At 37.9% G+C, this 25,878-nt stretch overlaps 1 protein-coding gene across 2 annotated transcripts in view; it reads right to left on the reverse strand.

Moving 5' to 3' along the window:
- LRPPRC (leucine rich pentatricopeptide repeat containing) overlaps nt 1–25,878 on the reverse strand; it is a 168,548-nt gene that overhangs the window by 9,612 nt on the left and 133,058 nt on the right. For both annotated transcript variants that reach the window (XM_074949362.1, XM_074949361.1), the window contains exons 28-34: nt 22,791–22,933; nt 22,574–22,667; nt 13,471–13,597; nt 9,821–9,909; nt 5,823–6,027; nt 3,295–3,434; nt 3,016–3,131 (exon numbers count right to left, since the gene is read on the reverse strand). In XM_074949362.1, the coding sequence (XP_074805463.1) occupies nt 3,016–3,131; nt 3,295–3,434; nt 5,823–6,027; nt 9,821–9,909; nt 13,471–13,597; nt 22,574–22,667; nt 22,791–22,933 (914 nt within the window). The remainder of the gene's footprint in view (nt 1–3,015; nt 3,132–3,294; nt 3,435–5,822; nt 6,028–9,820; nt 9,910–13,470; nt 13,598–22,573; nt 22,668–22,790; nt 22,934–25,878) is intronic.

A 25,878-nucleotide genomic window follows, 5' to 3' on the forward strand; every position in this document is an offset into this window, starting at 1 on the left:
CTTAGGACTGCAAAAGAAAGAGGGGGTAAAAAGAAACACTATGCCTCTCCAATTATACTGCCAAGCATTCACAAGTGAGCTAGGGATCATAAGGTTAATTATACATTTAATAAGGTGTCAGGGAGATAACTGCTCGTTTCTTTATAAAAATTAAAACGTACAAAGCAAGTTCTCTTTAAAGTATAATTACCTACACTTATGCATACAAAAGGACTGATTTCAATCTCTCTATTTTATAAAAGGCTTTCATTGCAACAGACAGCCAGTGCTTGAGAGAGACAAAAGTTAAACTTAAAAAAAGTTTATGTGACAGACCAGATAAATCAAGTGTCTATCCCATCTTAGAAACTATAGTAAAATCAAATATGCAAGACAATATTTTAGTTATGTTCATTGGAAGTGTCATTCTTATACATTTTAAAATACACATTGTTTTTTATAACATTTAAAACAAACTACAAATACTAAAATGCACTAGGAACAAACACAGTGGGGAGTGTATATACACACATGCACACATAAAATGAATTTATAATATAAACTGATATTTTAGACATGTGTGAACAATAAATAATTCTTCACTGCATTAAGAATATACTATGTATATAATATTGTTTGACAAGTTCTTGAAGGTCCAGGTGAAAAGGTTATTGTTTGACACCTCATTCTATCAAGGAAAGGCAAACTGATGGAATGTTGAAATCCATATAGCCCAAGTGTTCTGTCAAATATTTGTTTTATGACGACAGTGTAAAAGCGTTTTGTGGGGAAACTTACAATATTATTGCTACTGGTACTTGCCATCCTCACCTACTGTCACTCTGGGAATTCAGTTCTTTTAAGAGGAATGGAACATAGTATACAAAAGGAATATATTTGCATATCCCCTTCACAGGCTAAGATATCAACACAAATATGTCTTTTTCAAAAGTTTTATATTTTTAAAAAGGTAAGGAACACCTTCACTTGCAAAATGGCAAATGTAAAAGTTACAGTGAAAAGCTTTTCACAGCATATAATTTATGTTGTACCACCATAAAAACTACACAATGCTTTCTTAAGAGAGGTCAGTGACATCTTAAAGACCATGTTTAAAAATTATGTCCTCACATGTGTTACTAATATCATTTTAGATTATTACAATGAAAAGGATCCAACATTTATGCTGTTGGGTTATTTTTTGCACGTCATACAGTTTGGATAACGTAAAGAAGCTGGTCAATATCACTTTCTTCTTTCCAAATATTAGTGCACTACTTGAGCTACAGCATTGTATGGGAGTGTTTAAACCCAAATATAAATGGTTTCAACTGACATTTCCCCTACCCCCAAAAAGAATTTTCTCTTTCACACACTGAATTTAACATCTAAACTACCTGATAATGCCCATATTTAAACCCCCCCAACACCGTAAAATAATCAACATTTTGTGGTACATAACCAAAATCTACCCAAGAAGCTATTTCTAATATTATACAGGACAGTAAATTCCAATTTTGCAGTAATAAGATTTTACACAAAGTACAGATGGAAAGTACAAAGGAAAAAAAAATTTAAATCAACACTCTCTTGCTGCATTTGCAATCCAGAGTGAGAACCTGAAAGTTAAATTAACAATTGATTTTCATTGTTTAATCCAAGAGAAATGCTAATTAAATTGTGAAATGTAAAATGGATGTTTAAAATTCTTTCCATTTTAACTATCTATGATGTTATGACTAATATAAGTGAAGAAACAGGTTTGCTTATGATGTCATTTTTAAGTTGACCATGCCCATTTAAAATAATGTGCAGATACCCAATATATCTGTGCAAACAATAATAAAGAAAATGATGATTCCACAGTGTGTAATGTTCAAATAATATGCTTAATCCTATAGCAACAGTCACTGATGAAATTTCACTATCTTCATTCCTGTTAATAAAATAAAACTGTTCCTGAAGGTTTAAAAAAAAGAGAATGAATAAAGTGGAGGTTTTCCATTCCTTTTACTGTTTAAAGTACTTAGCAGCCGGTAAAAACCGAAGTGAATACAGTACTGCTTACTATCAGAAATTGGTAACAGGCCTCAATTTGACACAGGGAGTCTACACAAACACAGCAATCTGCAGGATCACTGTGATTGTTTGACTGCCACCTGCTGGGAAGAGACTCCCTGTCTGAGCCTGTTTGTGTATACTGCCAGTGGCAGCTCTGATCACCCACAGTTCTTTCTGCATTTGGCTCAGCTTTATATTTAGCTCTGTTAAAATGGCATGAATGCAGTTGTCTCGTTCGCTGAAGATTGCTAATTTAACTGAGACTGTAGGCCACAGAGACCTGCATTTGTCATTTAATGCGTCTGTGACACACAAGTGAATAGAAAGCAAATTCAGCTCTTAATAACCTTGAATAAAGCACAACAACATTTGAGTAGTCAAGTGAGATGCTGCATTTAAAAAGGAAACATTGTCCACTTTTTGTTTGCAAACTGTGTAGCTATAGAGATGCATGGTATTTAAAGTATTACAGAAATTAGAGAGATCAAAGGAAAATTGTTCTTTTGCAAGAAGAGACTGCTATCCGATGAAGTGAGCTGTAGCTCACGGAAGCTTATGCTCAAATAAATTTGTTAGTTTCTAAGGTGCCACAAGTACTCCTTTTCGTTTTGCAGATACAGACTAACATGGCTGCTACTCTGAAACCTATATAACTGAGCATTCGTGCAGAACCACTTGCCTAGGACAGGAGTTCAAATGAGATACGAGTTCTCCTTCCCTTGTTTCAGGGCATTTCACATTAGAGGAAAACAAACCATTATTCTTTTCCCACGCTGGCACCCATAAAACTACTAGTCTATAATTTGGGACTATCTACCCAGGCCATGCTACTGCAATTCACATTGTAATTTAGGTGCACTAGCATCAGCACGCTCTGTACACTGCACTCTAACACACACACCTACGTTTGATAATTTCTCAATTTACTTATGACAAGCTCGGAACACTACTATTCTTCTCCTGGTATATTATTACCTGTAGTAGAAATCTGGCATCATCCACTCTTCCTGCATCCACATACTGAAGGAAAAGATCTGTGGCAGGTTTGTAAACTCCAAATTGATTGACCAATCGCTCTGCCATGGCACTTACTGCAAAATGACAGGTATGTAAGGAATATATTTCATTTTAAAAGTCACTTTTAGAAACTTTACTGGCATGGTTTTTGTTGAAGAAGACAGGATTTTATATGTAATTATGTTTAATAAGGTTTCTATTTAACCAGCATATTTAATTTTACTACAAAAAACTTACGTTTTTCCAAAGCTGGCTCCAGTCTTTCCTCAATCACCTTTCTAAACACATAGGACATACTTGTGATTGGTGAATCAGGATTTTGCATTCCAGAGATAAACAAAGGCTCAATATATTCCACCGCCATATCAAGGTTATTGCTTAAAAAAAAAAAAAAAAGGTGCATTGGTTTAGTTTCTAACGTTAAAACTCAAACTAAAAGAAGCAGGTACATGAATGTTTTATTTTTCTACATTAATATTACACACAGTAGCAATGTTAAAAGTACCTATGACTCCATTCATGCAGATATTGTAACAACACAAAGTGAAACAAATTTATGGCTGAATGGATAAAATCACCAGTAACAATATTTTTCTGGAATGAACTTTGACCTGTACAATGCTAAAGTAACTGACATTTTTTTTTTAATTTTTATTTAAGTATTAAAGATGACTGCTGGTTAGCTACTTAAAGAGGGTGTTCTGCAAACCTAAAAGGTAAAAATAAAACATTAAGGGATGGTATTTGAATAATTAATACAGAAAACTCAAGGAGTATTTTTTTATAATATTTTATTTAATATTTACCTGAATTTTTCATAGATGTCTTTCTGGATGTGAAAAATGATATTAAACGTAATTTCTTTAGCAGCTTTGTCTGTGGTCTGTTTTAACTTAGGAAGGAGTACACTGTAGCATACTCTTATAAAATCATGGGCACAAGGTACAGTATTCATAAAATGCCACGTCTACATTTAGCGTTCTAAAAGTTTAAATGACCATACTCTTGCCTCAGTCCATTCTAAAAATAATTATTATAATAGTACTTAAAGGAATCTTTAATTTGAGCAAAACAAATGTTTGGTTAATTAGAAATACAGCACATTTCGGCATTTATAAGCTACTGAAAACACAAAAGCATATTTAAATATCCATAAGGGTCTATTGTTGCTGAATGCCACAACTTGATGACCAATTTTTTTTGAAAAGGCAAGGGCACAGGATTTTTGCTATTGAAAAACAGAAGTCTTTGCATGTAGCCTGCTATGTTAACATGAAGTTAGTTGTGATAAGAGAAAGAAAACCGATTACACTGTTTTATGCAATAAGTACCTCTGTATAATCTGATCTATCTAGTTCTTGTATTTATCCTAAATTGGAGTGATTACATGACAAGGCTTTGACACTCCTCCATGGACAGAACATGGAAATATAGTATAATATGCTATTTAAGAGACTGATCCCACAAAATCTTACTCACATGAGTTCCCATTTCTTATGCAAATAATTAATAAAAACATCACTTTAAATTAATTACTCCTGTACAAAAAGACTGCTCATAAAATTAAAGGTTTTGCCGGATTGGGTCCTTAAAGTAACAGTATTTTCAGCCACTAGATATCATACATACTAAGCTCACTATTAGAACAGACCTGCTTGTCTCTCCCCACTCAATTGAAATGATCTTGCAGTTCCAAATACCTTAGTTGGGTATTTTTTCTGGTCCTAAATGCCTGAGGCAATCATAGATATCTACTATGTCTTACATATTTCTATAGCTCTCCTGCTGAATTAGGGACAGAGTTGGCTCTATCTTGTGAGAGTGGCTTGAAATAAAAAATACAAATAAATAAGAAAATAACAGAATGCGAGACTCCTGAGGACTATTTCCAACAGAGGTAGCTTGAGAAACTCAAAGTTTAAAAGAAAAAAAATCAAAGTCAATTCACAGGAACCTACTGAAGTTACATAAAGAGGATGAGTGAGCAAAGAATCAACATGAAAGTTAAAATAAAAATGACAACCATGAAGCTATAAATCTGAGTCAAAGTATATGGATGACTTTAGGGGACAATTAACACAATGGAAATTGTGGTCATACAGTAGTATGGCAAGTGGATTTTTTTTTAAATACTCTTCTTATAGCTTTTACGTTAATGAAAAATAGACCAGTAGTAGGCAACTTGCTGGTAGGCAAGTTATTTAACTAGTACCTTTGGAAAGTGCACACTCAACCTCTACGTTTCATAACTACCTCTGGAATGGCTAGTAGTTTCAGTTCTCCAGTTAGAACTTTTGATGTCTGGTGAACTTTCAAGTCCTATATTTACACACACACACCCCCACCCACCCAACTCTGGCAAAACAGTAACTAATATGATTAAGTCCCTAATTTTCAGCATTCACACTTCAATAAACTTTGCATCAGGCCTTAAATGAGAACTATAATATGCACAACTGTTGAGGACAGGAAGTATTACAATCAGCTGAAGCTATGGGTAGGCAGGGTTTGGTAAGTACACAGATTTTTACATCATTATGTCACTCAAAGTTCTCCCAACTAATAGTTGCAAGTCAGACCCTATGTTTCATTAAATGATTTTCAGGCTCCACTGTGCATGTAAAAGAAACCTGAAAAGCAGCCAACTTGGCCAGAACTCTAGTATCCAATCAATCTTAATGAAGGAAAACAACTGAAGTAAGGCGCAACAGTACACTTTTCCCTCCTTGTACAAAAAAAGCCATACCAATCCTGCAAGTACTTACTTCTTGATGTGAGCCCATACAGTGTTATTGACAAAAAGCATGCGAGATAAACCAATTGAGGCTGCCAGGTTTTCTACCATCTTCTCAACTGTGCATATGCTCTCCAGATCGCCTTTCATAGCCAGAGCCTGAACGAGCCGAGTCACAGCTAGTGGAATAGGTACCATGTCACTTTCAAGGACTGTTTTTAGAGTAGACATAGCATCTAGTCAGGATGAAAAGGGAGAAAGAAAATGAAGATTTTAGTAGAGAAGCAGACCTTATTGACATTATTATTAGCCTTACTTGTTCTATTTAAAAAAAAACCAATATACAGAAAAATAGCCCTAAAACAGCTGCAGTTAAATACAATATTAAACGAGTATATAAATGAAGGTCTCAGCAGGGCTTTTTCATGTTTAACAATTAAGTACAGGAAGATAAAATCCTCTAAACCTTGTTCACTGGAAAACCTTGACAGGATTCCTAAACAATATTTTTGACACATCACACCCAAGGAAAGCAGCCATATTATGAATGTTTTCCCCTCATACTCCTCACTGAAGCCTGGAAGTATTTAACTTATTGTTCTAAAACAGATTGTAACCCAGTTTTCCTTGTTATGAAGCCTTTGCCATTGGAGATATTGGATACCCTAGCTAAGATATTTTGTTTAAAATAAAGTGCATCAAATGAGTAAAATCGTTGGAATCCAGGAATATCACTAATTTTCTTTTCAATAGGCTTTAGAAAAAATACAATATTGGATAAAACTACATGGTATGAATTTACACACAAGTATAAATAACCAGACATCAGTTATTTGTGAAAACTGAAGAGCAATCTTGCCAACCTATAAAGCAGTAAAACCACATTAACTACAAGCTTCAATATCAATCCTCTTGCTGGCACTAATTTAAAACAACAAAAACAAAAAAAATCCTCTCCACTAAACATTCCTCTAAACTATGATTGTTCTCAATTTACATTATACACAAGCAAGCATAAAAAGAAAGACATACTCCTCTTGTAAAAACCTCTCACTGCTTACCAGCACAGGTAGGATTTATCAAAGGTAATAATTATAATATCAAAGGATAACACTTCTAACATAACACATACACATTCTTGAACTCTGTAGCATTAACATTTAGGTTCTCTATACAGGTACAGGCTGCCACCCCACAATCCAAACGTTATTTTTTATAGAAGGACAAGAAAATACTGTACAGTATGCCTAATCCCCACAGCAAACTCCCAACCCTGGTTTAGTTTGCTATCTTGTTTTGACAGTCTTAACAAAGACATGCGGGACAAGATTCCTAGAGCCTGAGAACTAAACTGAATTACCTGCCACTTTCAAATTTTCCTCCCTATCTCAAGTGTTGCCCCTTAGCAGTTCAGATGTTGCTTGACTGGCCTTCTCAGGAACAGGACACTATAAGAAGAGTCTTAGACAACATTACACAAACCCAGCAACACTGCAAAAAACTACTAACAGCAACAACAAATGCATTCTGTATGTCCTTCTTAGTACTACACCTATAAAAACCTCTTAAAATTCTTACTATTCCTAATGTGAATTTACATTTTTAGAATGTTTGTCACAAACCAATGTTTACCCTCATGTCTGACCATGTTTTTCTCTACAGCCTGCAACCCCAAAACAAAGCTCTAAAACTTTTTATCCAATACAAACTGGTTCCTACTAAAAATATGTGATACATCTTTTAAGAAGGGTTAAGATCTCCAAAGGATATAAATCTTTTTATATAGCACTACAAGTGTACATGGTGTGTCACACAGAAAGGTATGACAGTTAAAGGATGGAAAGAGATACTTGGAACAAAGTTTACAACAGTGAAAAATCACAATACGCTTACTGTTACTCACACATCTTATTAGCTCTTTTTAGTCTTTTTTTTAATTACTTAGTATATTTAAATTTGGGGGAAGTATCCAGGAAGCAGGACAGAGTGGAAGTTAGAAACAGGACTTTAGGGGAGGGGGCAAAAATAAAAAGAAAGCCTTTGCATTTTGGGGAAGAACTGTGAAACATTTTTCAGGCACACCTATACTAAATCATAACTATGACTGAAAGCTTATCAGTTTACTATTTCAAGACCTTCTCTGCAAAGAAAGGGGTAGAAACTGTTTTTGTTGATGTTGATGGAAGCTGCACTTCTTTATTATTTATAGGTTACCAAAATCAGGGCAAAGGAAGAAGGTCTACGGCTATGGTTTCAGTGACTGAAAGCAGTGAGTTTTGAAGGACAGAAATTGTTTAATGGACAAGATCAGGGAGGATATTCCAAGCATAATGGCATTCATTCCTGGAAACCAATGCAGATCTCAAGGGAGCAGCAAAGAGAGTGAGAAGCATGCAAGGAGGAGGGATTTTTTAGCACATGTTGGATAGAATTGAGGTGGTACAATGAAAGAATCTGGAATGCCAAGGGAAAAAAGTTACAATAGTCAAAATAGACCAGAGTATTGGCCAAGGATTCAGTAGTGGGTTACGAGGAAAGGAAGAATTCTGGAGATAATACTAAAGAAAGAACTTACAAAACCTAGCAACATGCTGGACTGAGGACAAAGCAGAAGGGAGAGTGAAATCAAATATGACAGGTTGCAGGCCTGTGTGACTGCGAAAATAGAGGACTGTCAACAATAAGAGATGAATTGGAGATGGGGAAGAAAAGGAGTTCCATTTCACCATGCTGAGTCTGAGTTGGTGTTAGGATCCTTGCATGCACATGTCAAGGGGAAAAAAACCGACATGAGACTGTATGGAAAAGGAATTTGAAAGCAAACATGTTTGTTTACTGGCAACAGAAAACACAGTGAAATGATGCATCTCACTTACTGCAGAAGCATTTTAACATAGGCAATGCTACATGCATATATGGTACAAAATCAAAGCACGATGAAGTGAATTAATTTAAAGATGATATGGCAGGTACAAATCTGAATTTCCTTGCTTTTGTCAGATTAAAATCAAAACGTTCCCCAATTTGATATTTTTGTTTACATTTAGTTTCTCTTGTGTTTTAGAGTAATATTCCAAATATATTAATAGGAAAATATTTACACTGTATAGGCAATTGCACTGATTCAAAATCCTGTTTGTGCAGGGTTTTCCAGTCCCAAATAATGCAGTGCAGTAGAACAGGTTGGTAACGAAGTAGATAAAACCTTGATAAAAATGTTAACGTGAGGATGTACACATACTCGTAGGGTCAGATTTTTCAAAAGTGCTCAGAGAAAGATTGGAACCTCTAACTTTACTAGCATTGTTCAGTCTTGATGCATCACCCACTTTCCCCTAAAACAAAGACATCAAACTGCAAACAAATGATGCTGAAGAGCTGAAAGTTGCATAACAGTTTTCCACCACCTTGTCCCACGCATGTGCTTCCCTCAGCCACCATTTCTGTTATAATATTAAAATTAAAAAGGAAAGAAAAGTACAATGTACATTTCAATGCTATTGGTATTGTGAACTATTAAAAAGTATTAGTTTTTTAAATCAATATTATAATCATTTAGTGCACAATCACGTACATTTAACACTCAATTTAACTCATCTGATATCTCACACAACCAACACAATATGAAAGAAGCAACTGCTGGGAATTGTTTCAGATGCTCTAAAGTATGTTAATTTCTAAAGCAAAATGACTTGTGCTGTGAATTTTAACGCACTTGAAAGCCTGTACTTTCTCTCGTTCTGGAGCACAAATTTTGCATGTCTGAAGAGCTGTGATTCATCTTAAGAAAACCCATCTTGTGTTAAATGGAATGGAAACTGGACTAAGTGGTCAAATGACAAGTACATTCATATTCAAGCTGTATTATAAATGCATGTACAGTAATTTACGTCTCTCAGCTACCACAAAAGGCTCTTGATAAGCAGGTAATTTGCTAAATGGACTCCTTTATCCAAGTATTCGAAGGGCGTTACAAGAAAAATCTGCAGAGGCATTAATGTGACGTAAAGGTCAAGCATTGTGACATACCTTTCAAATAATCCCGCCTAACTTGCGTTATGATGAGGAGGCTGCTGGCAGCATCGTTCAGTGTGAAGCCCTTGATGTGGGTCTCAGCGCTAAAAGAAGCAGACATTTAGAAAGGAATTACTGACATGCTTCTGATACGATAATAAATGGTTGAGCACCAAGGTGAAATTATAAAAACTACTGTTCGTATGTTAAAAATATTGCTGCAAAATATCGACCTGGAGACAGCTTTTGTGTTATCCTGTCAATGGTTATAGAAGGATAATTTTTTTTTGCATTCTGACAGATGACAAAGTTGGAAATGAGCAACAAAAGAAACAAAGTACAAGATTTTTTTTAAACAATCGGTTCAGATTCTTGAATGCTGACATATTAGATGACTAAAATAACTGCATGCCCTGCATTGTTCTGTTGTATCCTAAGCTGGATACTTTTTCTTCTTTTTTAAGTCACCATAATTATAAAATGTAAAACTATTCTTTCAGCAATAAAAATGAAACATTTATTTTCAGCACAGTATATTTTAAATATAAACTAAAGCATATTATGAACTAACACCATATTATTTGGTTGATTAATTTTCAAATTTCTGTCATCTACATGTATACAGTTTTTAAAACTGAACATACTTCATTTGCTGCCTTTGCCATGTTAAAATTAAATTTAATTGATCAATTCTGAGTCCCTTGCAATGCAAAAAAGTCATACATCTACAGCAAAGAGAACTTTGCTTTAATAATACCGCTTTTAAGAAACTAACATGTATGCTTTTAATTCAGACTACCCCAGCAATCACATCTATTTTATACTTGTAAAATGCCCCTACTTCTAATGAAATTTAGGCACATTTTTAATACATAAGGATAACTTTACAGAGGTTCATTTCTAGATTACAAAATCTCCCCACACAAAAAATGGGCACTGCCATTTGCCATATCAGCAATCAAGATAAACCTCACTGATCATCTTGTGGCAAACAACTGAGCAGCCTACCTACTTGAATTTATGAGCTGAGCGGATTGGGAGGTAAGCAGGGTCATTGCTAAATTATTCTCATCAATCCCAAGAAAATCCTTCATAGAGTACACAATATGACTATCCTCTCAGTCACTTTCAGCCTCTAGGGCTCACAAATGCAGTCACTGGACTCAGAATTTTCTTACTCTCCCAACCAATCCTCTTAATCCCTGCCTAAGCACCCATTGCTCAGTTCCGTGTTTTTTTCCCTTTGTCCCATCTGTCAAAGCCCTTAAGTCAACAATTCATGCATGAGACTGTAAATTACATATAACAAAGGATTTACTTTCTCCAATCTTCCAATCTTTAGTGTGATTAAATAGATGTTAGCCACTATTACAGAACTAATCCCTCATTCCAATACTACTAAATTTCTATTTTAAAACTCTTGAACTAAGTGCAATAAACATACCTAAAATTCACTAGAATCGTAAGGCAGCAGCACTTTGGTCTGACCAAGATATCAGAAAACTCCTGGACTTTCCCAGAGTCTCAGCTGGCATGCTGCTTCCCTCCATGATCATCTCAATTCAACATTAGTTCTTTTCAGACCTGATATCAAGATATTAATTTAAAAAACAAACTAGTCTTTTTAGATTAAAAAATGCTTGTTATGCTGTACTATTACTATACTGTACTATTACTAAAACAAACACTATAAGATTCTCTAAATATTTAAATTTCAAATTTGGCTTCAAACAGAGAACAAAAGAAAAATATGTAAGTCTACACAAGTGAAACTACCTTTCATATCTTTTACTGTAAATATTAGGAGAGATGTAATTTTCAGGCCACTGCACATATTTAGGCTTCTAGAAGTAATTTCTCAGTAAATGAGGTTGGTAAGATTGACTCCTATGTAGCCCAAAGTTTCCAGAATACAGAAATTTGTCAAGCATGCACAAATGTTCTTGTTCTAAATTGTTCACACCACAGATACTTTTTCGATTCCATTCACTACTTCAATACACTATTTAGGCATTTTTAGAAGAAAGTTTGTTTCCATAAAATTGTTTTTGAAGTCTGAGTACTTATAATTTTATTCATTTGTTATTGAAAGACCCATGTACTGTCAAATAAAGTCATGAGTACTGATGATATCAAGTGTACTCTCTATTATCTTGCAAAGAAAAACCAGCAAGAGTTAACCAGCATGGGTTCATTAGAGTGCCATCATGTGATATTTCTGAACTGTATGCTTTTCTGAACTGCCCTGCCAAACAATGTAGTTTTTATTATTCTAGGTTTAGAAGATGGACCAATAAGAATGGAGCTTCTGGCTAGATCCTACTTCCATTTTCCCTAAAACCAAGAAGTTTTTAAGAAGGCACAATCACGAAAATTATTTTATTTGGGAGCAATATAGTGTATTTTCATGAACCACTCGAAACTAAGTTTTGTGGTGACCTACACATTGTTTAAAATCACATACAGGTATTATATGTATCCAGTTCATAATTTTCTTTTGAATAAACATGTTGCAGTTCTCTCCATTGTTCTTGTTTTAACCAAATAACGTACCACTCTCTGTTTTTAAATTCCTACTCTCCTCAATCTTCCTTTGATGACTAGTTCGGTTTTCTTTACAGTACATAACCTATTAAAATGAAGATACTTCCTTCCCACTTTCCACTAAAAAGAATTTTAAAATCAGTTCTCCTTACTACACGACAGCTTTTCACCCAAATATTTCAACCTTTTATGCAACTCTTCTTTTTTTTTTTTTACCAATGTAAAAAGGATAGTAATCTCCTCACGTAATCAGATTGCCAGACTGTTTAATAACCCAACTGATTTACATTGGTGACATTGCGAGCTGGTCTATACTTTTAGTCACTAAAGTGCCTAAACCACTTTTGAAAACGGGATGTAGGTGCTTTAAGATTTTACCCTATTTCAGTATACTAGTCACTGGCATATGACCCTGGGACAAGTTTTACATGCAGCAGTCAAAACACATGGTACAACCACATGATTCATTAAAGTTAAACCCAATCCAACCCCAAATATTCTACTAATACACACTGTAGAAAGACACATTACAACTTGATGCGTTAATGTCATATTCCTGGACCAGCTAGCCTTGAAAGGTGAATAATATATTGATACTGTGCACACTTCTTTTTCATTTGATTTATGAAAGACCAATGCATTACTCACCATATCAGGGATCGGCAACCTTTGGCACGCAGCCCATCAGGGAAATCCGCTTGTGGGCAGGTCGCTTTGTTTACCTGCAGCGTCCACAGGTTCGGCTGATCACAGCTCCCTCTGGCCGCGGTTCACTGTTCCAGGCCAACGGGGGCTGCGGGAAGCGGAGGCCAGCACATCCCTCAGCCCCATTTGCCTGGAACAGGGAACTGAGGCCAGTGGGAGCTGCGATCAGCCGAACCTGCAGATGCTGCAAGTAAACAAACCGTCCCGGCCCGCCAGCGGATTTCCCTGATGGGCAGCGTGCCAAAGGTTGCCGATCCCCGCACTATATCATCATGTTTCCAATTGGGGCCCACTTTTTGTTAGGAAACTAGGACTTTACCTTAAAGGAATGCTCACGATAATTTCCATGCAAAGTTCTGAGTGCACAGTTTTAGAACAGAGTCACAGGTTTGAAAAACAAACAAACAAAAACTTACATGTTTTTCACTTTGATGGCTTCCTCAAGACAACCCTCAGCCAGCAATGCTTTTATAAGAGTGGAATAAGCAGAGGGAGGAAACATAATATCCTTCTTTTGTGCTTCCAGTAAAATATTGTATGCCTCTACAAAGAGAATGAAAAAAAAAAAAAAACAATTGAGATGTCACATTGCATTGAAGTGGCATATAAAGAGCATTCACATCTCTTTTTATTTAAAAAGACTGCATCTTAAACATAAATCTATTCCTCCTTTTCTTAAATCTTTTAGTCTAAAGCTATATTTTAGAAAATTGTTGGTTTGCCCAGGTTTGCATGAATGCTCCTATCCACGGAGCCAAAAGTTGTAGGGTTTTTAAAATTTATACATGTATATACATAAAAATGTTGTTTCTTCTAAAATCCAGGTAAGTTACATTTTTTCCCACCCTCAAAAAAACACCGAGTCAGATAAGCTAACTCCAAAAAAGTGTTTGAATTCCCTTCCCATAATTCATTTAAAATAAAAATCACCACCATACAACAGTTCATGAGAAAGGGAGAACTAATGCTTTTTGAAGCAACACCTAATTCTGGGGTAGATGGTTACAATGTTTGGCGCATCATCACAACAGCATTCAGCAAATATAGGCACTGATTCCAGTATAGGGAGATCGAACTGTTTGGCTACGACAAGATTTATATAAAAACATACAATTTACAAATATACAGATATTTAACAAGTAAACTAAGCTGCATTTGTTTGACTGATTAGCAGTTTTATTTCACACATTCACAATAACTGTCAGTGTATGAAAAGACGTTACCAAAAAAAACAGGGGGGGGGGGAGGGGGGAAGATAACCACACTTTTCAATCATTTACTTTTTGAAACAAGATTACGGAGCTGTAAACATTTGGCTTATACCTTTGGCGTGAAGGGGAAAATAATCTGTATTTGAATTTTAACCTCAAAGGAAATACAATATGAACAAGTGAAACTTCAGGGCACACCCTGACAGACAAGTTTTCAATGCACATTGTCAAGACTGCCAGTGTTACTGTACCATCTTGTCTGAACCATGGGATGGCTTGAGTCCAAGGGCATGTCTACCCAGCAAAAGCTGTGCACAGGCTAGCCTATCCAAGCTAGCCTGAATCTAATTAGTGTGGGTCACAACAGTATTGAAGACAGTGCAGTGCAGGCTTCAGAATGAGACAGAAAGCAGAGTATGTGTCCAAGGCTATCCTGGGCTTGTACTATCTGCGCGGAAGCGGTACTGTACTTCACTGCTATTGTTACCAGTGCTAGTTGGATTCAGGCTAGCTCAGGTAGGCTGGCCTGTGCACAATTTTTGCTGCGGAGACACACTCTAAGACTAAATATTGGGACTTTTAAAAAGATGTATTCATATAAACATGAATGTGTGTCTATTTAAAGAGGTATGCAAAAATTGTGAATGTGTAGTATATTGTGAGAATACTCCGGTATAGTTATCTTATATCTATACACAGACACTTTACATTGCACAGGTCTATGAACACAGATATAAAATGACAGGTTTCAGAGCAGCAGCCGCGTTAGTCTGTATTCGCAAAAAGAAAAGGAGTACTTGTGGCACCTCAGAGACTAACAAATTTATTTGAGCATAAGTTTTCGTGAGCTACAGCTTACTTCATACTCCTTTTCTTTTTACAGATATAAAAGAAGATCCTATGATAAAAATTAAAACAGCCACTGTGTGTGTGTTATGACATAAGTCTGAAATTACAATACTTAATTATATCACCACTCTCTGGACCAATACTCAAATAAAAGGAGAGGAGAAAAAATAGTCAAGTAGCATGTGGCAGGATTTTAAAATAATCTAATTGGCCAGACATACTGTGCTTCCTGTCACAATTTACAGAGTTCTCTTGCCCACTTATGTGCCAAACAAATTTTAATTGCTAGCATTTACAGAAGGTGTTCCCCTCACTGAAAACTTTATTGTAAAAAAAAAAAAAAATTTCCACTAAGTTTTTCAACTGTGAAAGTGATTAAATCCCCACTAGACCAGTAAATATCATTCCATGAAATAAGGTTGCTTACTTATGATAACGAAGAATCATTCAATACACAAGTGCAACAAACTCTGATTAGTATCTGAAAACATTTACGAGCACATTCTTGCATCGAGCAGCTCTGGCACACACCAGAAGAGGGTATCTACTTTTCCTCTGCCCTACTTCAAGCACAATGGTTGTGTTTACATTACAGTTGCTAACTATAGATGTCTGTCACTGTAATGCAAACAAAACATTTAACTGTGCTTTTCAATTCAAGGCAAAGGAATTTCAAACTCCTTAATTCAACCAACTGGCACTGCAGGTGGATTTTTGCATAGTAAAGTTCTGAACAGGAAACTACTAAAAGAATGCTCCCCACTTTCCCAAGATTTCTATGGCAAATCATAAATGCGAACACTCACTCCAGGATCTATTTTCCTCATCACAAAAATTAAGATTTGGCAGTTTTAAAGATTAATCATGTGAGCAAACAATGTACAAATTATTCAAATTCCAAACAAAAATTTAAAGTGAGCAGAGTAAAAAAAAAAAAGTATAATCTTTTTCTTCTAAATTATTTCAAGAATATGATGCAAATATGCTTGCTTTTATTGTGAAATCCAAACCTTTTGAATGAGATGTTAGATACACTGTAAGATCTCAAGTACTTGTGTTACCTAAAGTGGTTGCCAAGAGCTATTAAATGTACATCAATATATTATGGATAAACTCCTGGCCCCATTGAAGTAGGGTTGCCAGGTGTCCGGTTTTTGACTGGAATGCCAGGTCGAAAAGGGACCCTAGCAGCTCCAGTCAGCACTGCTGACTGGGCTGTTAAAAGTCTGGTAGGAGCTGCAGCGGGGCTAAGGCAGGCTTCCTGCCTGCCATGGCTCCGCACAGCTCCCAGAAGCAGCAGAATGTCCCCACTCCGTCTCCTAGGCATAGGGGCAGTCAGGGGGCTCTGGCACGCTGCTAGCGCCTGCTCTGCAGCTCCCATTGGCTGAAAGCCACGGCCAATGGGAGCTGCAGGAGCAGTGCCTGTGGACAGGGCAGCGCAAAGGGCCTGGCCGCTTGGGAGCTGGAGGGGGGACATGCTGCTGCTTCCAGGAGCTGCTTGAGGTAAGCACTGCCTGGAGCTTGCACCCTTGTCCCCCTCCTGTTCCCCAACCCCCTGCCCCAGCCCTGATCCCCCTCCCACTCTCCAAATCCCTGGGTCCCAGCCTGGAGCATCCGCTTGCACCCCAAATCCCTCATCCCTCACACCAAACCCCTCATCCCCAGCCCAGAGCCCCCTCCTGCACCCCAAATTCCTCTTCCCCAGCCCCACACCATAGCCCACACCCCCAGTCGGAGCCCTCACCCCCTCCTGCATCCCAATCCACTGCCTCAGCCTGGAGCCCCCTCCTGTACCCTGAACTCCTCATTTCTGGCCCCACCCCAGAGCCCGCACTCCCAGCCAGAGCCCTTATCACCTCCCACACCCCAATCCCCTGTACTAGCCCAGTGAAAATGAGCGAGTGAGCGAGCGTGGGGAGAGTGACCAACAGAGAGAGTGGGGACAGGGTCTCGGAGAAGGGGTGGGGCAGGGGGTGAGGCCTCAGAGGAGGGATGGGGCAAGGGTGTCCAGTTTTGTGCAAGTAGAAAGTTGGCAACCCTACATTGAAGTCAATGGCAGAACCCTGTGTTTGCATGTCAGTTATCCATGGATGTATACAGTATGTATAACAATGCCATCTGGTGACTGGAATACCAGGACAACTCATGAGAGCATGACCGCATCATTCACCAATAGTTGTAAGCCCACAAATGGTAAGCCTTAATACTACTGCTACACATATGAGCCTTCCACAGGTTATGGCTAGTTAAACACAGTACTAAAAATCTTAACTAGTCTTTGTATCCTACCCTCAGAACTCTTGTTTCGATAATACAGGGACGGCTAAACCGCGGCTTATGAGCTGCATGCAGCTCTTTTACAGTGGTAGTGTGGCTCGCGGAGCCCCCCCATCTCCCTCCCCATTCTCTGCCTACAAGACTGTTTATGGGAGCTTGGGGCTTCTGCCCCGTGGCAGGGTGGTGGAACTAAGGGTTTCTGCACAGTAGGGAGAGGGTCTCATGCCTAGCCCCACCACCCCGCCACAGGGCTGAAGCCCTGAGCCCCGTCAAGCGCACCCCAGCTCTCTAACTTCTGATGATTGTCGTATGCAGCTTGGAGGGTTAGTAAGTTTGGCCATCCCTGCTATAATATTTTATTTGTTTCCTCCCAAATGGCAAAATATTTCATAACTGCCTCCACCACTTACCTTTTGAAAATAAACTGGCATTATCTTACATGAACTCCACTTGAGTTGCAGGTCTGAAGCTGACTAAAGGGTTCTCAAATGGAGACCATATCCCCGAACAGGGATTATCAGTTTACTATTTCTCAAACTGCCATCCTTTTGTGAGAAGCTGTACTCAAACTACCCAAATATATTAGCATTCAAAAGAGTTTCTGGCATAAAAATCATATCATGTTGTATTACCACTTTAAGCAGAGAGAGCTGTTAGAAATGTGACAACTTGCCAACACAAAATCTCAATTCTCACAACACAGTCACATTTGGTTCAGCAATTTCCACTGCTTGGACACATGCACATGCTACCCAAAGGCCAACTTATAACAATGCAGAATCAAGTCAGTAAAATTAATATATCGTTTTTCATAAATAAAAAACCTCAAAGAATGGATTCTTAAAACAGCACCCTGCCAAGGAATTAATCTAATTATATAACTAATATTCTAAACTGATTAAGTTCACTTCCTTCTAATAAAAAAGTTGCATTCATACGAAATTGTTTACAAATATCCTATTGTATCCATATCAAAATTACATTACATTGTTTACATAAAGTTGACAAGTGATTTTTTATAGGATTTTAAACACACATGCATGCGGCACATTTCACAGTATTTTCAGCAGAATATTTTCCTACAAAATTTTCATTCTTAATATCTGGCAGGTCTGGATCATCTACCAGGATCACTACAGAATGTAATAGTAAGATGTGCAATACCAATCTATCAGTAAATTCAGTCTCAAAGTGTCAGGGCTATCAGTAATAAATTGGTGCAGTTTTTTGTTTGTTTGTTTGTTTGAACTTTAAATCTTAGAAGCATGACCCTACCTCAGGAAATTACTTTGGTATTCAAACCATATTCATAAATAGGTGTAAAATTTTTATGATTTTGTTTCCCTCCCCACTTCAATCCTATCATTTATGATATTCAAGGACATTAAATCAATATTACCTCGTCCTCAACACTTTCCAAAGAAAAATTAATTAGTTCCGTTTTCAGAACCTGATCCTTTTAAGGTATATCCATTTTCAAGCCTGCCTTTTCATCCCCCAAATTTACTGGTATAAAATTAACATTCTGAAGAAGCTCTTAAATCTGTCATAATACAGAGATTACCATTAAAGTGATATGCATACAAAATATAAGACATATGCATATGCCATATAAGATATATGCTTACATATGTGTACACAGTACATGCAGATTTATGCATAACCCCCTAATAAGGGCTCCAGGAGTTCGATGGTGCTTTAACACCAGTTTCTCCAGTAACAGCGAAACAATTCTGTGGCGTATTATAGCGTATGCTGACCCACTGCGGAGATACTGAAAAGGCGTAGGTGTCCGCAGTTCCAGCCTGCACAGTTTAATGCTGGCAGAGATCTCCAAGAGAACCTATTTGTAGGACTTAATCATCCAACAAATTATACACTAAATGGAGCTGGCATCTTGAACCCAACCAATTAGATTCTCTAATCAGTCCCTGTGTCAGATGACCACCAGTCATGTGTGTTTAGGCAAAGAAAAGAAGGAATGCAAATGGTCTTCAAAAGCTAAGACCCAATCACCCCGCTGCCTTAATGAGTAACAACCCTGTTTCATGCATGTTTTCCCTGAAGAGCACTGAAGAGGATGAAAAGGAGAGGTCCAGTTTGGTTTCACTGTCCCCACTACTTGGGATTCTTCAGACACGCCTCTGAAGGGAATGGCAGGGATGGAATAACTATACTCAGTTCTATTCCTCCTTTCCACATATGGCAACAGCTATCCAAGCATAAATTAATGCTGCTGTGCAGCAGAGAATGGGCTTTTGCATAGGTGGGAAATACACCTGTCTATTGGCAGCACCAATACTGGAAAGAATGAAGTATAAGATCAGTTGGGGAAGGGAAGGCAGAGAGAACCCTCCATGGGACTAGGAATTTCCTTCCCTGCAGATCATGACGACAGGGAGACTGCTCCTTTGGCTCTCTCTCATGTCAGGTACTTCTGTAGAAGGGTACAATTTACCCTTGAGACAGTACTCTATAGAAGGAAGGGGGCGAAGCATTGTTTTTTTTAAATGCTACGACATATCACTACTAATATATGGGGATAGGAGGGAGAAATCTGTGTCTCCCTTGTCTTACTCCCACTCCAGCTAACAAAGTCTTATTTCCATCTAAGGAGAGAGTTCTTTTACATGAAAAGAGGAAATATGTTTCTCCCCAGCACACTGAAACATCTTTTTCAAAATATTAAGAGAAAGTCAGAGGAAAAAATATCAGAGATTACACAAAGACATTTCTCTAGGAGTAAGGTTAAAATGCACTCTGAAATTATTTTAGCAAACATTTTCATCTTGCCAGCATCTTTAAAAATTGTCTATGAATCTTCATTACTGGCTCTCCCTTTGCTTTGATGGAGGTAATTTCTGTTTTAACATTTTGCTTTAAAAAAAAAAAAGATACAAGTTTAATAATATTTTAGAAGCCCTTTCTAATTAACTTCTGGACCACTCTGAGGCCCAGTGATAGGCCTTTTATGTTTGTGATGTGGCAGACTCACGTTTGATTCCTACCTTAAGTGTCTGATCCTGCAAAGTAATGAGCACTGTAGGGGAATGCTGAATTTAGAAGCTTTACGTAAATACAAAAATAATAATGATGATGATGATGATGTGTTCCAGGTAGTGAGTGCTGTAGAAGAAATGCCCTCAGAACTAGGGAAGTGGAAGTCCAATACGACTGGGTATAAATGACCACTCGGCATGCTTCACCTTCCACAATGCTTTATAACAAAAATGCACATCCATTCTCAGTGTGCACCGATAAACTAAAATTCATTGTTGGATACAGATAAGAAAAGTGCTCAGCCTCAGATTAACTAAAATGCCAAAAATCTGCCTATATATTGTCTACCTTTAAAGTAAAAGAGATTTCTTAACTTTGTATCATGCATTGATTTTAATTCAGGCCAGAAGGGATCATTGTGATAATCTAGTCCAATCTCCAGCATAACATAGGCCAAAGAATCTCACCTATTAACTTCTGCATTAAGACCACAATTACTGTTTGAACTATAGCTAGGGCCCTACCAAATTCACGGCTGTGAAAAACGCGTCACGGACCATGAAATTTGGTCTTTTGTGTACTTTTACCCTAGACTATAGAGACTTCACCAGCATTTTTCAATCTGGGGTTCTGACCCAAAAGGGAGTCATGGGAGGGTAGCAAGGTTATTGTAGCGGGGGTTGCGGTATTGCCACCCTTGGGTGGCTGGAGAGTGGTGGTTGCTGGCCAGGCACCCAGCTCTGAAGGCAGTGCCCCGCCAGCAGCAGCACAGAAGTAAGGGCGGCAATACCATATCATGCCACCTTTACTTCTGCGCAGCTGCCTTCAGAGCTGGGCAGCCTGAGACCAGTGGCTGCTTGGCCAAAGAGGGCCCAGCTCTGAAGACAGCAGTGCAGAAGGGTGGCAATACCAGACCATTCCAGCCTTCTGTACCGCTGCTGGCGGCAGCGCTGCCTTCAGACCTGGGCTCCCAGCCGGCAGCTGCTGCTCTCCAGCCGCCCAGCTCAGAAGGCAGCGCTGCCACCAGTAGTAGCATAGAAGTAAGGGTGGGAATACTGTGACCCCCCTACAATAACCTTGCAACACCACCAACCCCAATCCCGCCTTTTGGGTCAGGACCCCTACAGTTGCAACACAGTGAAATTTCAGGTTTAAATAGATGAAATCATGAAATTTATGATTTTAAAAATACTATAACTATGAAATTGACCCAACTGGACCATGAATGTGGTAGGGACCTAACTATAACATATCTTTTAAAAAGACATCTCAAATTGATTTACAGACTTAAGTGGTGGAGATTCAAAAACGTCCCTGGGACATCCAAAGTTCTTCTAGTTACTCTCAATGTTAAAAACCTGCACCTTATTTTCTAGTCTGAATTTGTCTAGATTCAGGTTCAAACCACTGCATCTCATTATGCTTTTTGCTGCTATATGGAAGAGTTGTCAACTATAAATCTCTTCCTCAAGTAGGTACTTGTACATCATGATCAAACCTTTTAACCTTCTCTTGGATAAACTAAATAGACTCTGCTCTTTATATCTCTTGACTGTAAGGCATGTTTTCCAGATCTCAAATGATTCTTGTTCTTTTGAGCCCTTTCCAATTTATCAACATTTTTTTCAAAGTGTTAACACCAGAAATGGACACCGTAGTCCAGTAATGGCCTCACCAATGCTGTATACACAGATAATACTGCCTCCCTACTCATACTTGATATTTCGTTGCTTCTGCATCCAAGGATTAGATATAGAATATATGAAAATGAACAACCTGTATATAACAATACATGTTCAACTGGTTACTGATAAATTCTCCTGTCCTATACTTTTTCTTTTTAAATAAGCCTAGATGTTTGGACAGCTATCAGTGCTGTGTGGCCTCACAGTGGTCTTTAACACTGTTCTCAACATAAATTATTATCCCTGGATATTCGATCAATACAATCTGACAAAATAACTCTGAAATGAAAGTTACACAAAGGATACTGCAGAACTGGATGCTGCACTCATCACACACTTGCCTGGAAGAGATTCCAAAACTACTACTGCAATTTTAAACCCTGGATTCTAGACTCTAGTATTGCATTAGGTTTTTGAGAGTATTGGTTACTTTTGTTGATTAATAGAACCTTGCTTTTTTAAAGCCAAAGAAAATTAAAAACGTGTTTTCAGTTTACCTTGGACACTGCCCTTCTTGCAGAGCATCAACACTTTCTTCTCAGGGTTATTTTCTGAAACAGGAGCAGATTCTACACGGTCTTCATACCAAATCTTTAAAACAAAGTAAATGGTTTAATAAAAAACATACATCATGACGAGACATGAAAAAAAAGTATGATTCAAACAAAAGGAACAAACATGTTGCACTTGTATGTAAAGTTAAACCCAAATTACCTCAGGCACATCAAATGGTACTTCTTGACCATTGTTCTTAAGAGTATCAGCCAATAACCTTAAAGTTCTCTCACGAGGAATAACATTTTCTTCCTGCATTTTAGTCCAAGTTGCATCAGCTTTTTGCCAGTCATTACTGATCTCTGAAAGACAAGATTCAGTCTTCACATCTAATACATATCCAGATACTAATCCTACATTTTCAGTGAAAAGCTGTATAATGAAAAAGTAAGCGAAATCAAAAATTAAATATATAAGATAGTTGTTATTTTTATAAGCACCCACATTAAAAAAAATAAATCAATTTGTGTCATCAGTGTATGAAGATGCTTATGTGCATGCCTAACTTTACACATGCAAGTAGTCCCGCTGACTTCATGTTTGTAATGTGGTTAAGGACTTGTCTCCACTTACCAGTGGATCGACACTGCGATGATTGATCCACCAGGGGGTCAATTTAGCGGGTCTAGTGAAGACCCGCTAAATCAACTGCAGATCGCTCTCCCGTTGACTCCGGTACGCCAATGGAACGAGAAGAGTAAGGGGTGTTGACAGGAGAGCGTCTGCCATCGACATAGTGTAGCGTAGACCCCGTGGTAAGCAGATCTAAGCTATGTCAACTTGAGTTACGCTACTAACATAACTCAAATTGCGTGGCTTAGATCGACTTTCCCCCATGGTGTAGACCTGCCCTAAGTGTTTGAAGAACAAGGGACTTGGACTTTAGCCATGAAACACTGGGAAACTTCACAAGTAACAAAAGGTTAGGAACCAAGAACTTGCTATTTCTCTTTAATGCAAATATTGACATAAAATGACTTGACTTCTAATAATTTTTGAACTCCCACATTCAGCTCCTTTTTGTTTACAGAATATAGTTCCCAAAATAACTCTTAAAAGACTTGTCTGGAAATGTCACATCCAAGGTTGGATAATTATGTTGATATAAATGCAAGTGTTTCATGAGCTTCTGAGACCCTGCACTGGTTTTTGTAACTTTTTAAATCACATTCCCCCATATTAAAAAATGTTCCTTTTCACTGTTGCAACACAGAAAATATTAAAAACTGTGAGTATACACAGGAACACAAGCTGACTACACAAAAAGTTATTAAGTGCATAAAGTAAGCAAACCAAAAAGAAACAACAGCATGTAGAATATGTTCTGACAAAAATGTGATTTTTACACTGATGTTTTTCCTTTAATCTCCACTATAAAATCTGAGGTGCTAATAATTTCTCTGAAGACTATCTGACAAACACTTCTCTGAAGAATTTGCTATATTTAAAATTTGGTGCAGATTCCATAAAAAACAACTTTGTTCAGATAACTTTTAAACTCTCTCAAAGGAACTTCTAAGCTCCTTGAGGTCTCGCTGAGGTTGCCCCAAAGGAATTTAGAAGCTTGGAAACTGCTATGTCAGTAAATTAAGAGCTTTTTAAGAAGACATGCATATCTGTAGAGACCCAAAGCAACTCTCAGAGGTTCAAATTTTCAAAAAGGAACAAATCCAAAATTTTCGACCCAACTTATAGTCCTGTGCAATTGCTCTCATTCGGGACAGTGAATGACTGTACAAAAATGTTAGCACATGCGTTCAAATGGAAAAAAATCCCTTTTTTCTAAATCCCACATCTCAAAAAACCAAAACCAAGTTAACTATCCATATATGAACTGTGGTTCTTCAGGGTGCGGTCAGCAGCACGTGAATCCCACTTTATGTAAGCATGTGCCTCAAGTGTGGGAAACTGGTATAGCAGTATGTTGGGCTGTGCCTGCGCTGTGAAAGTCCTGTCATACTGTTTGCCCCCGGTGAGGGCATAAAATAGCACAGAAGCCACAGTTCGCTAGCTAATGCAGAATCCTAGATGTGGAGGACTCTGAAAAGTGGGGATGGAGACAGGGTCATGGAATCCACACTGACAACAACATCTCAAAGAACCTCAGTTATTGTAAGGTACGTAATGTTCTTTCTTGAGTATGGGTCAGTGTGGATCTCACTCTAGGTGACTGATTAGTGTCCAATCTGGAAGGTGGGACTGAAGAGTCTTGCTTTAACACAACAATGATTGCAATATTGCTCTTCTGAAATTGGCATCTGACCTTTCAATTAGATCAAGGGCGTAATACTTAAAGTCACGAGGCTACAGTTTCCAGATATGGGTACGTTCCTAAAGCAGAGTGGCCGTAGCTTGCGCGCCAGTGGAGTAAGCCTTAACTTGTGGAAGGAAAGATACATCAGCCATTTGGTAGCAGACCGATATGCGCGGCATGATCTGTTTTAATATCCTCTCAAAGGAGAGAAGAGGGCTTACCCCTTCGAAGTACCAAAGATAGCTGTCAAGGTTCCTTCGCCACTCTGAACTCTAGGGTACAGACGTGGGGACGTGCATGAAAACCTCCTAAGCTTACTTTTACCAGCTTAGGTTAAAACTTCCCCAAGGTACAAACTATTTTACCCTTTGCCCTTGGACTTCCACTGCCACCACCAAACTTTATCTGGGTTCCTGAGAAAACGTTGTTTGGAAACGTCTTTCCCCCCAAAATCCTCCCAACCCTTGCACCCCATTTCCGGGGGAAGGTTTGGTAAAAATCCCCACCAATTTGCATAGGTGACCACAGACCCAAACCCTTGGATCTTAGAACAATGAAAAAGCATTCAGTTTTCTTACAAGACGACTTTTAATAGAAGTAAAAAAGAATCAGCTCTGTAAAATCAGGATGGTAAATACCTTACAGGGTAATTAGATTCAAAACATAGAGAATCCCTCTAGGCAAAACCTTAAGTTACAAAAAAGACACACAGACAGGAATATTCATTCTACTCAGCACAGCTATTTTCTCAGCCATTTAAAGAAATCATAATCTAACGCATACCTAGCTAGATTACTTACTAAATTCTAAGACTTCATTCCTGTTCTGTCCCCGGCCAAAGCATCACACAGACAGACACAGACCCTTTGTTTTTCTCCCTCCTCCCAGCTTTTGAAAGTATCTTGTCTCCTCATTGGTCATTTTGGTCAGGTACCGGTGAGGTTACCTTTAGCTTCTTAACCCTTGACAGGTGAAAGAATTTTCCTCTGGCCT

This window comes from Natator depressus, chromosome 3, assembly GCF_965152275.1.
Source record: "Natator depressus isolate rNatDep1 chromosome 3, rNatDep2.hap1, whole genome shotgun sequence".
Lineage (NCBI taxonomy): Eukaryota > Metazoa > Chordata > Testudines > Cheloniidae > Natator > Natator depressus.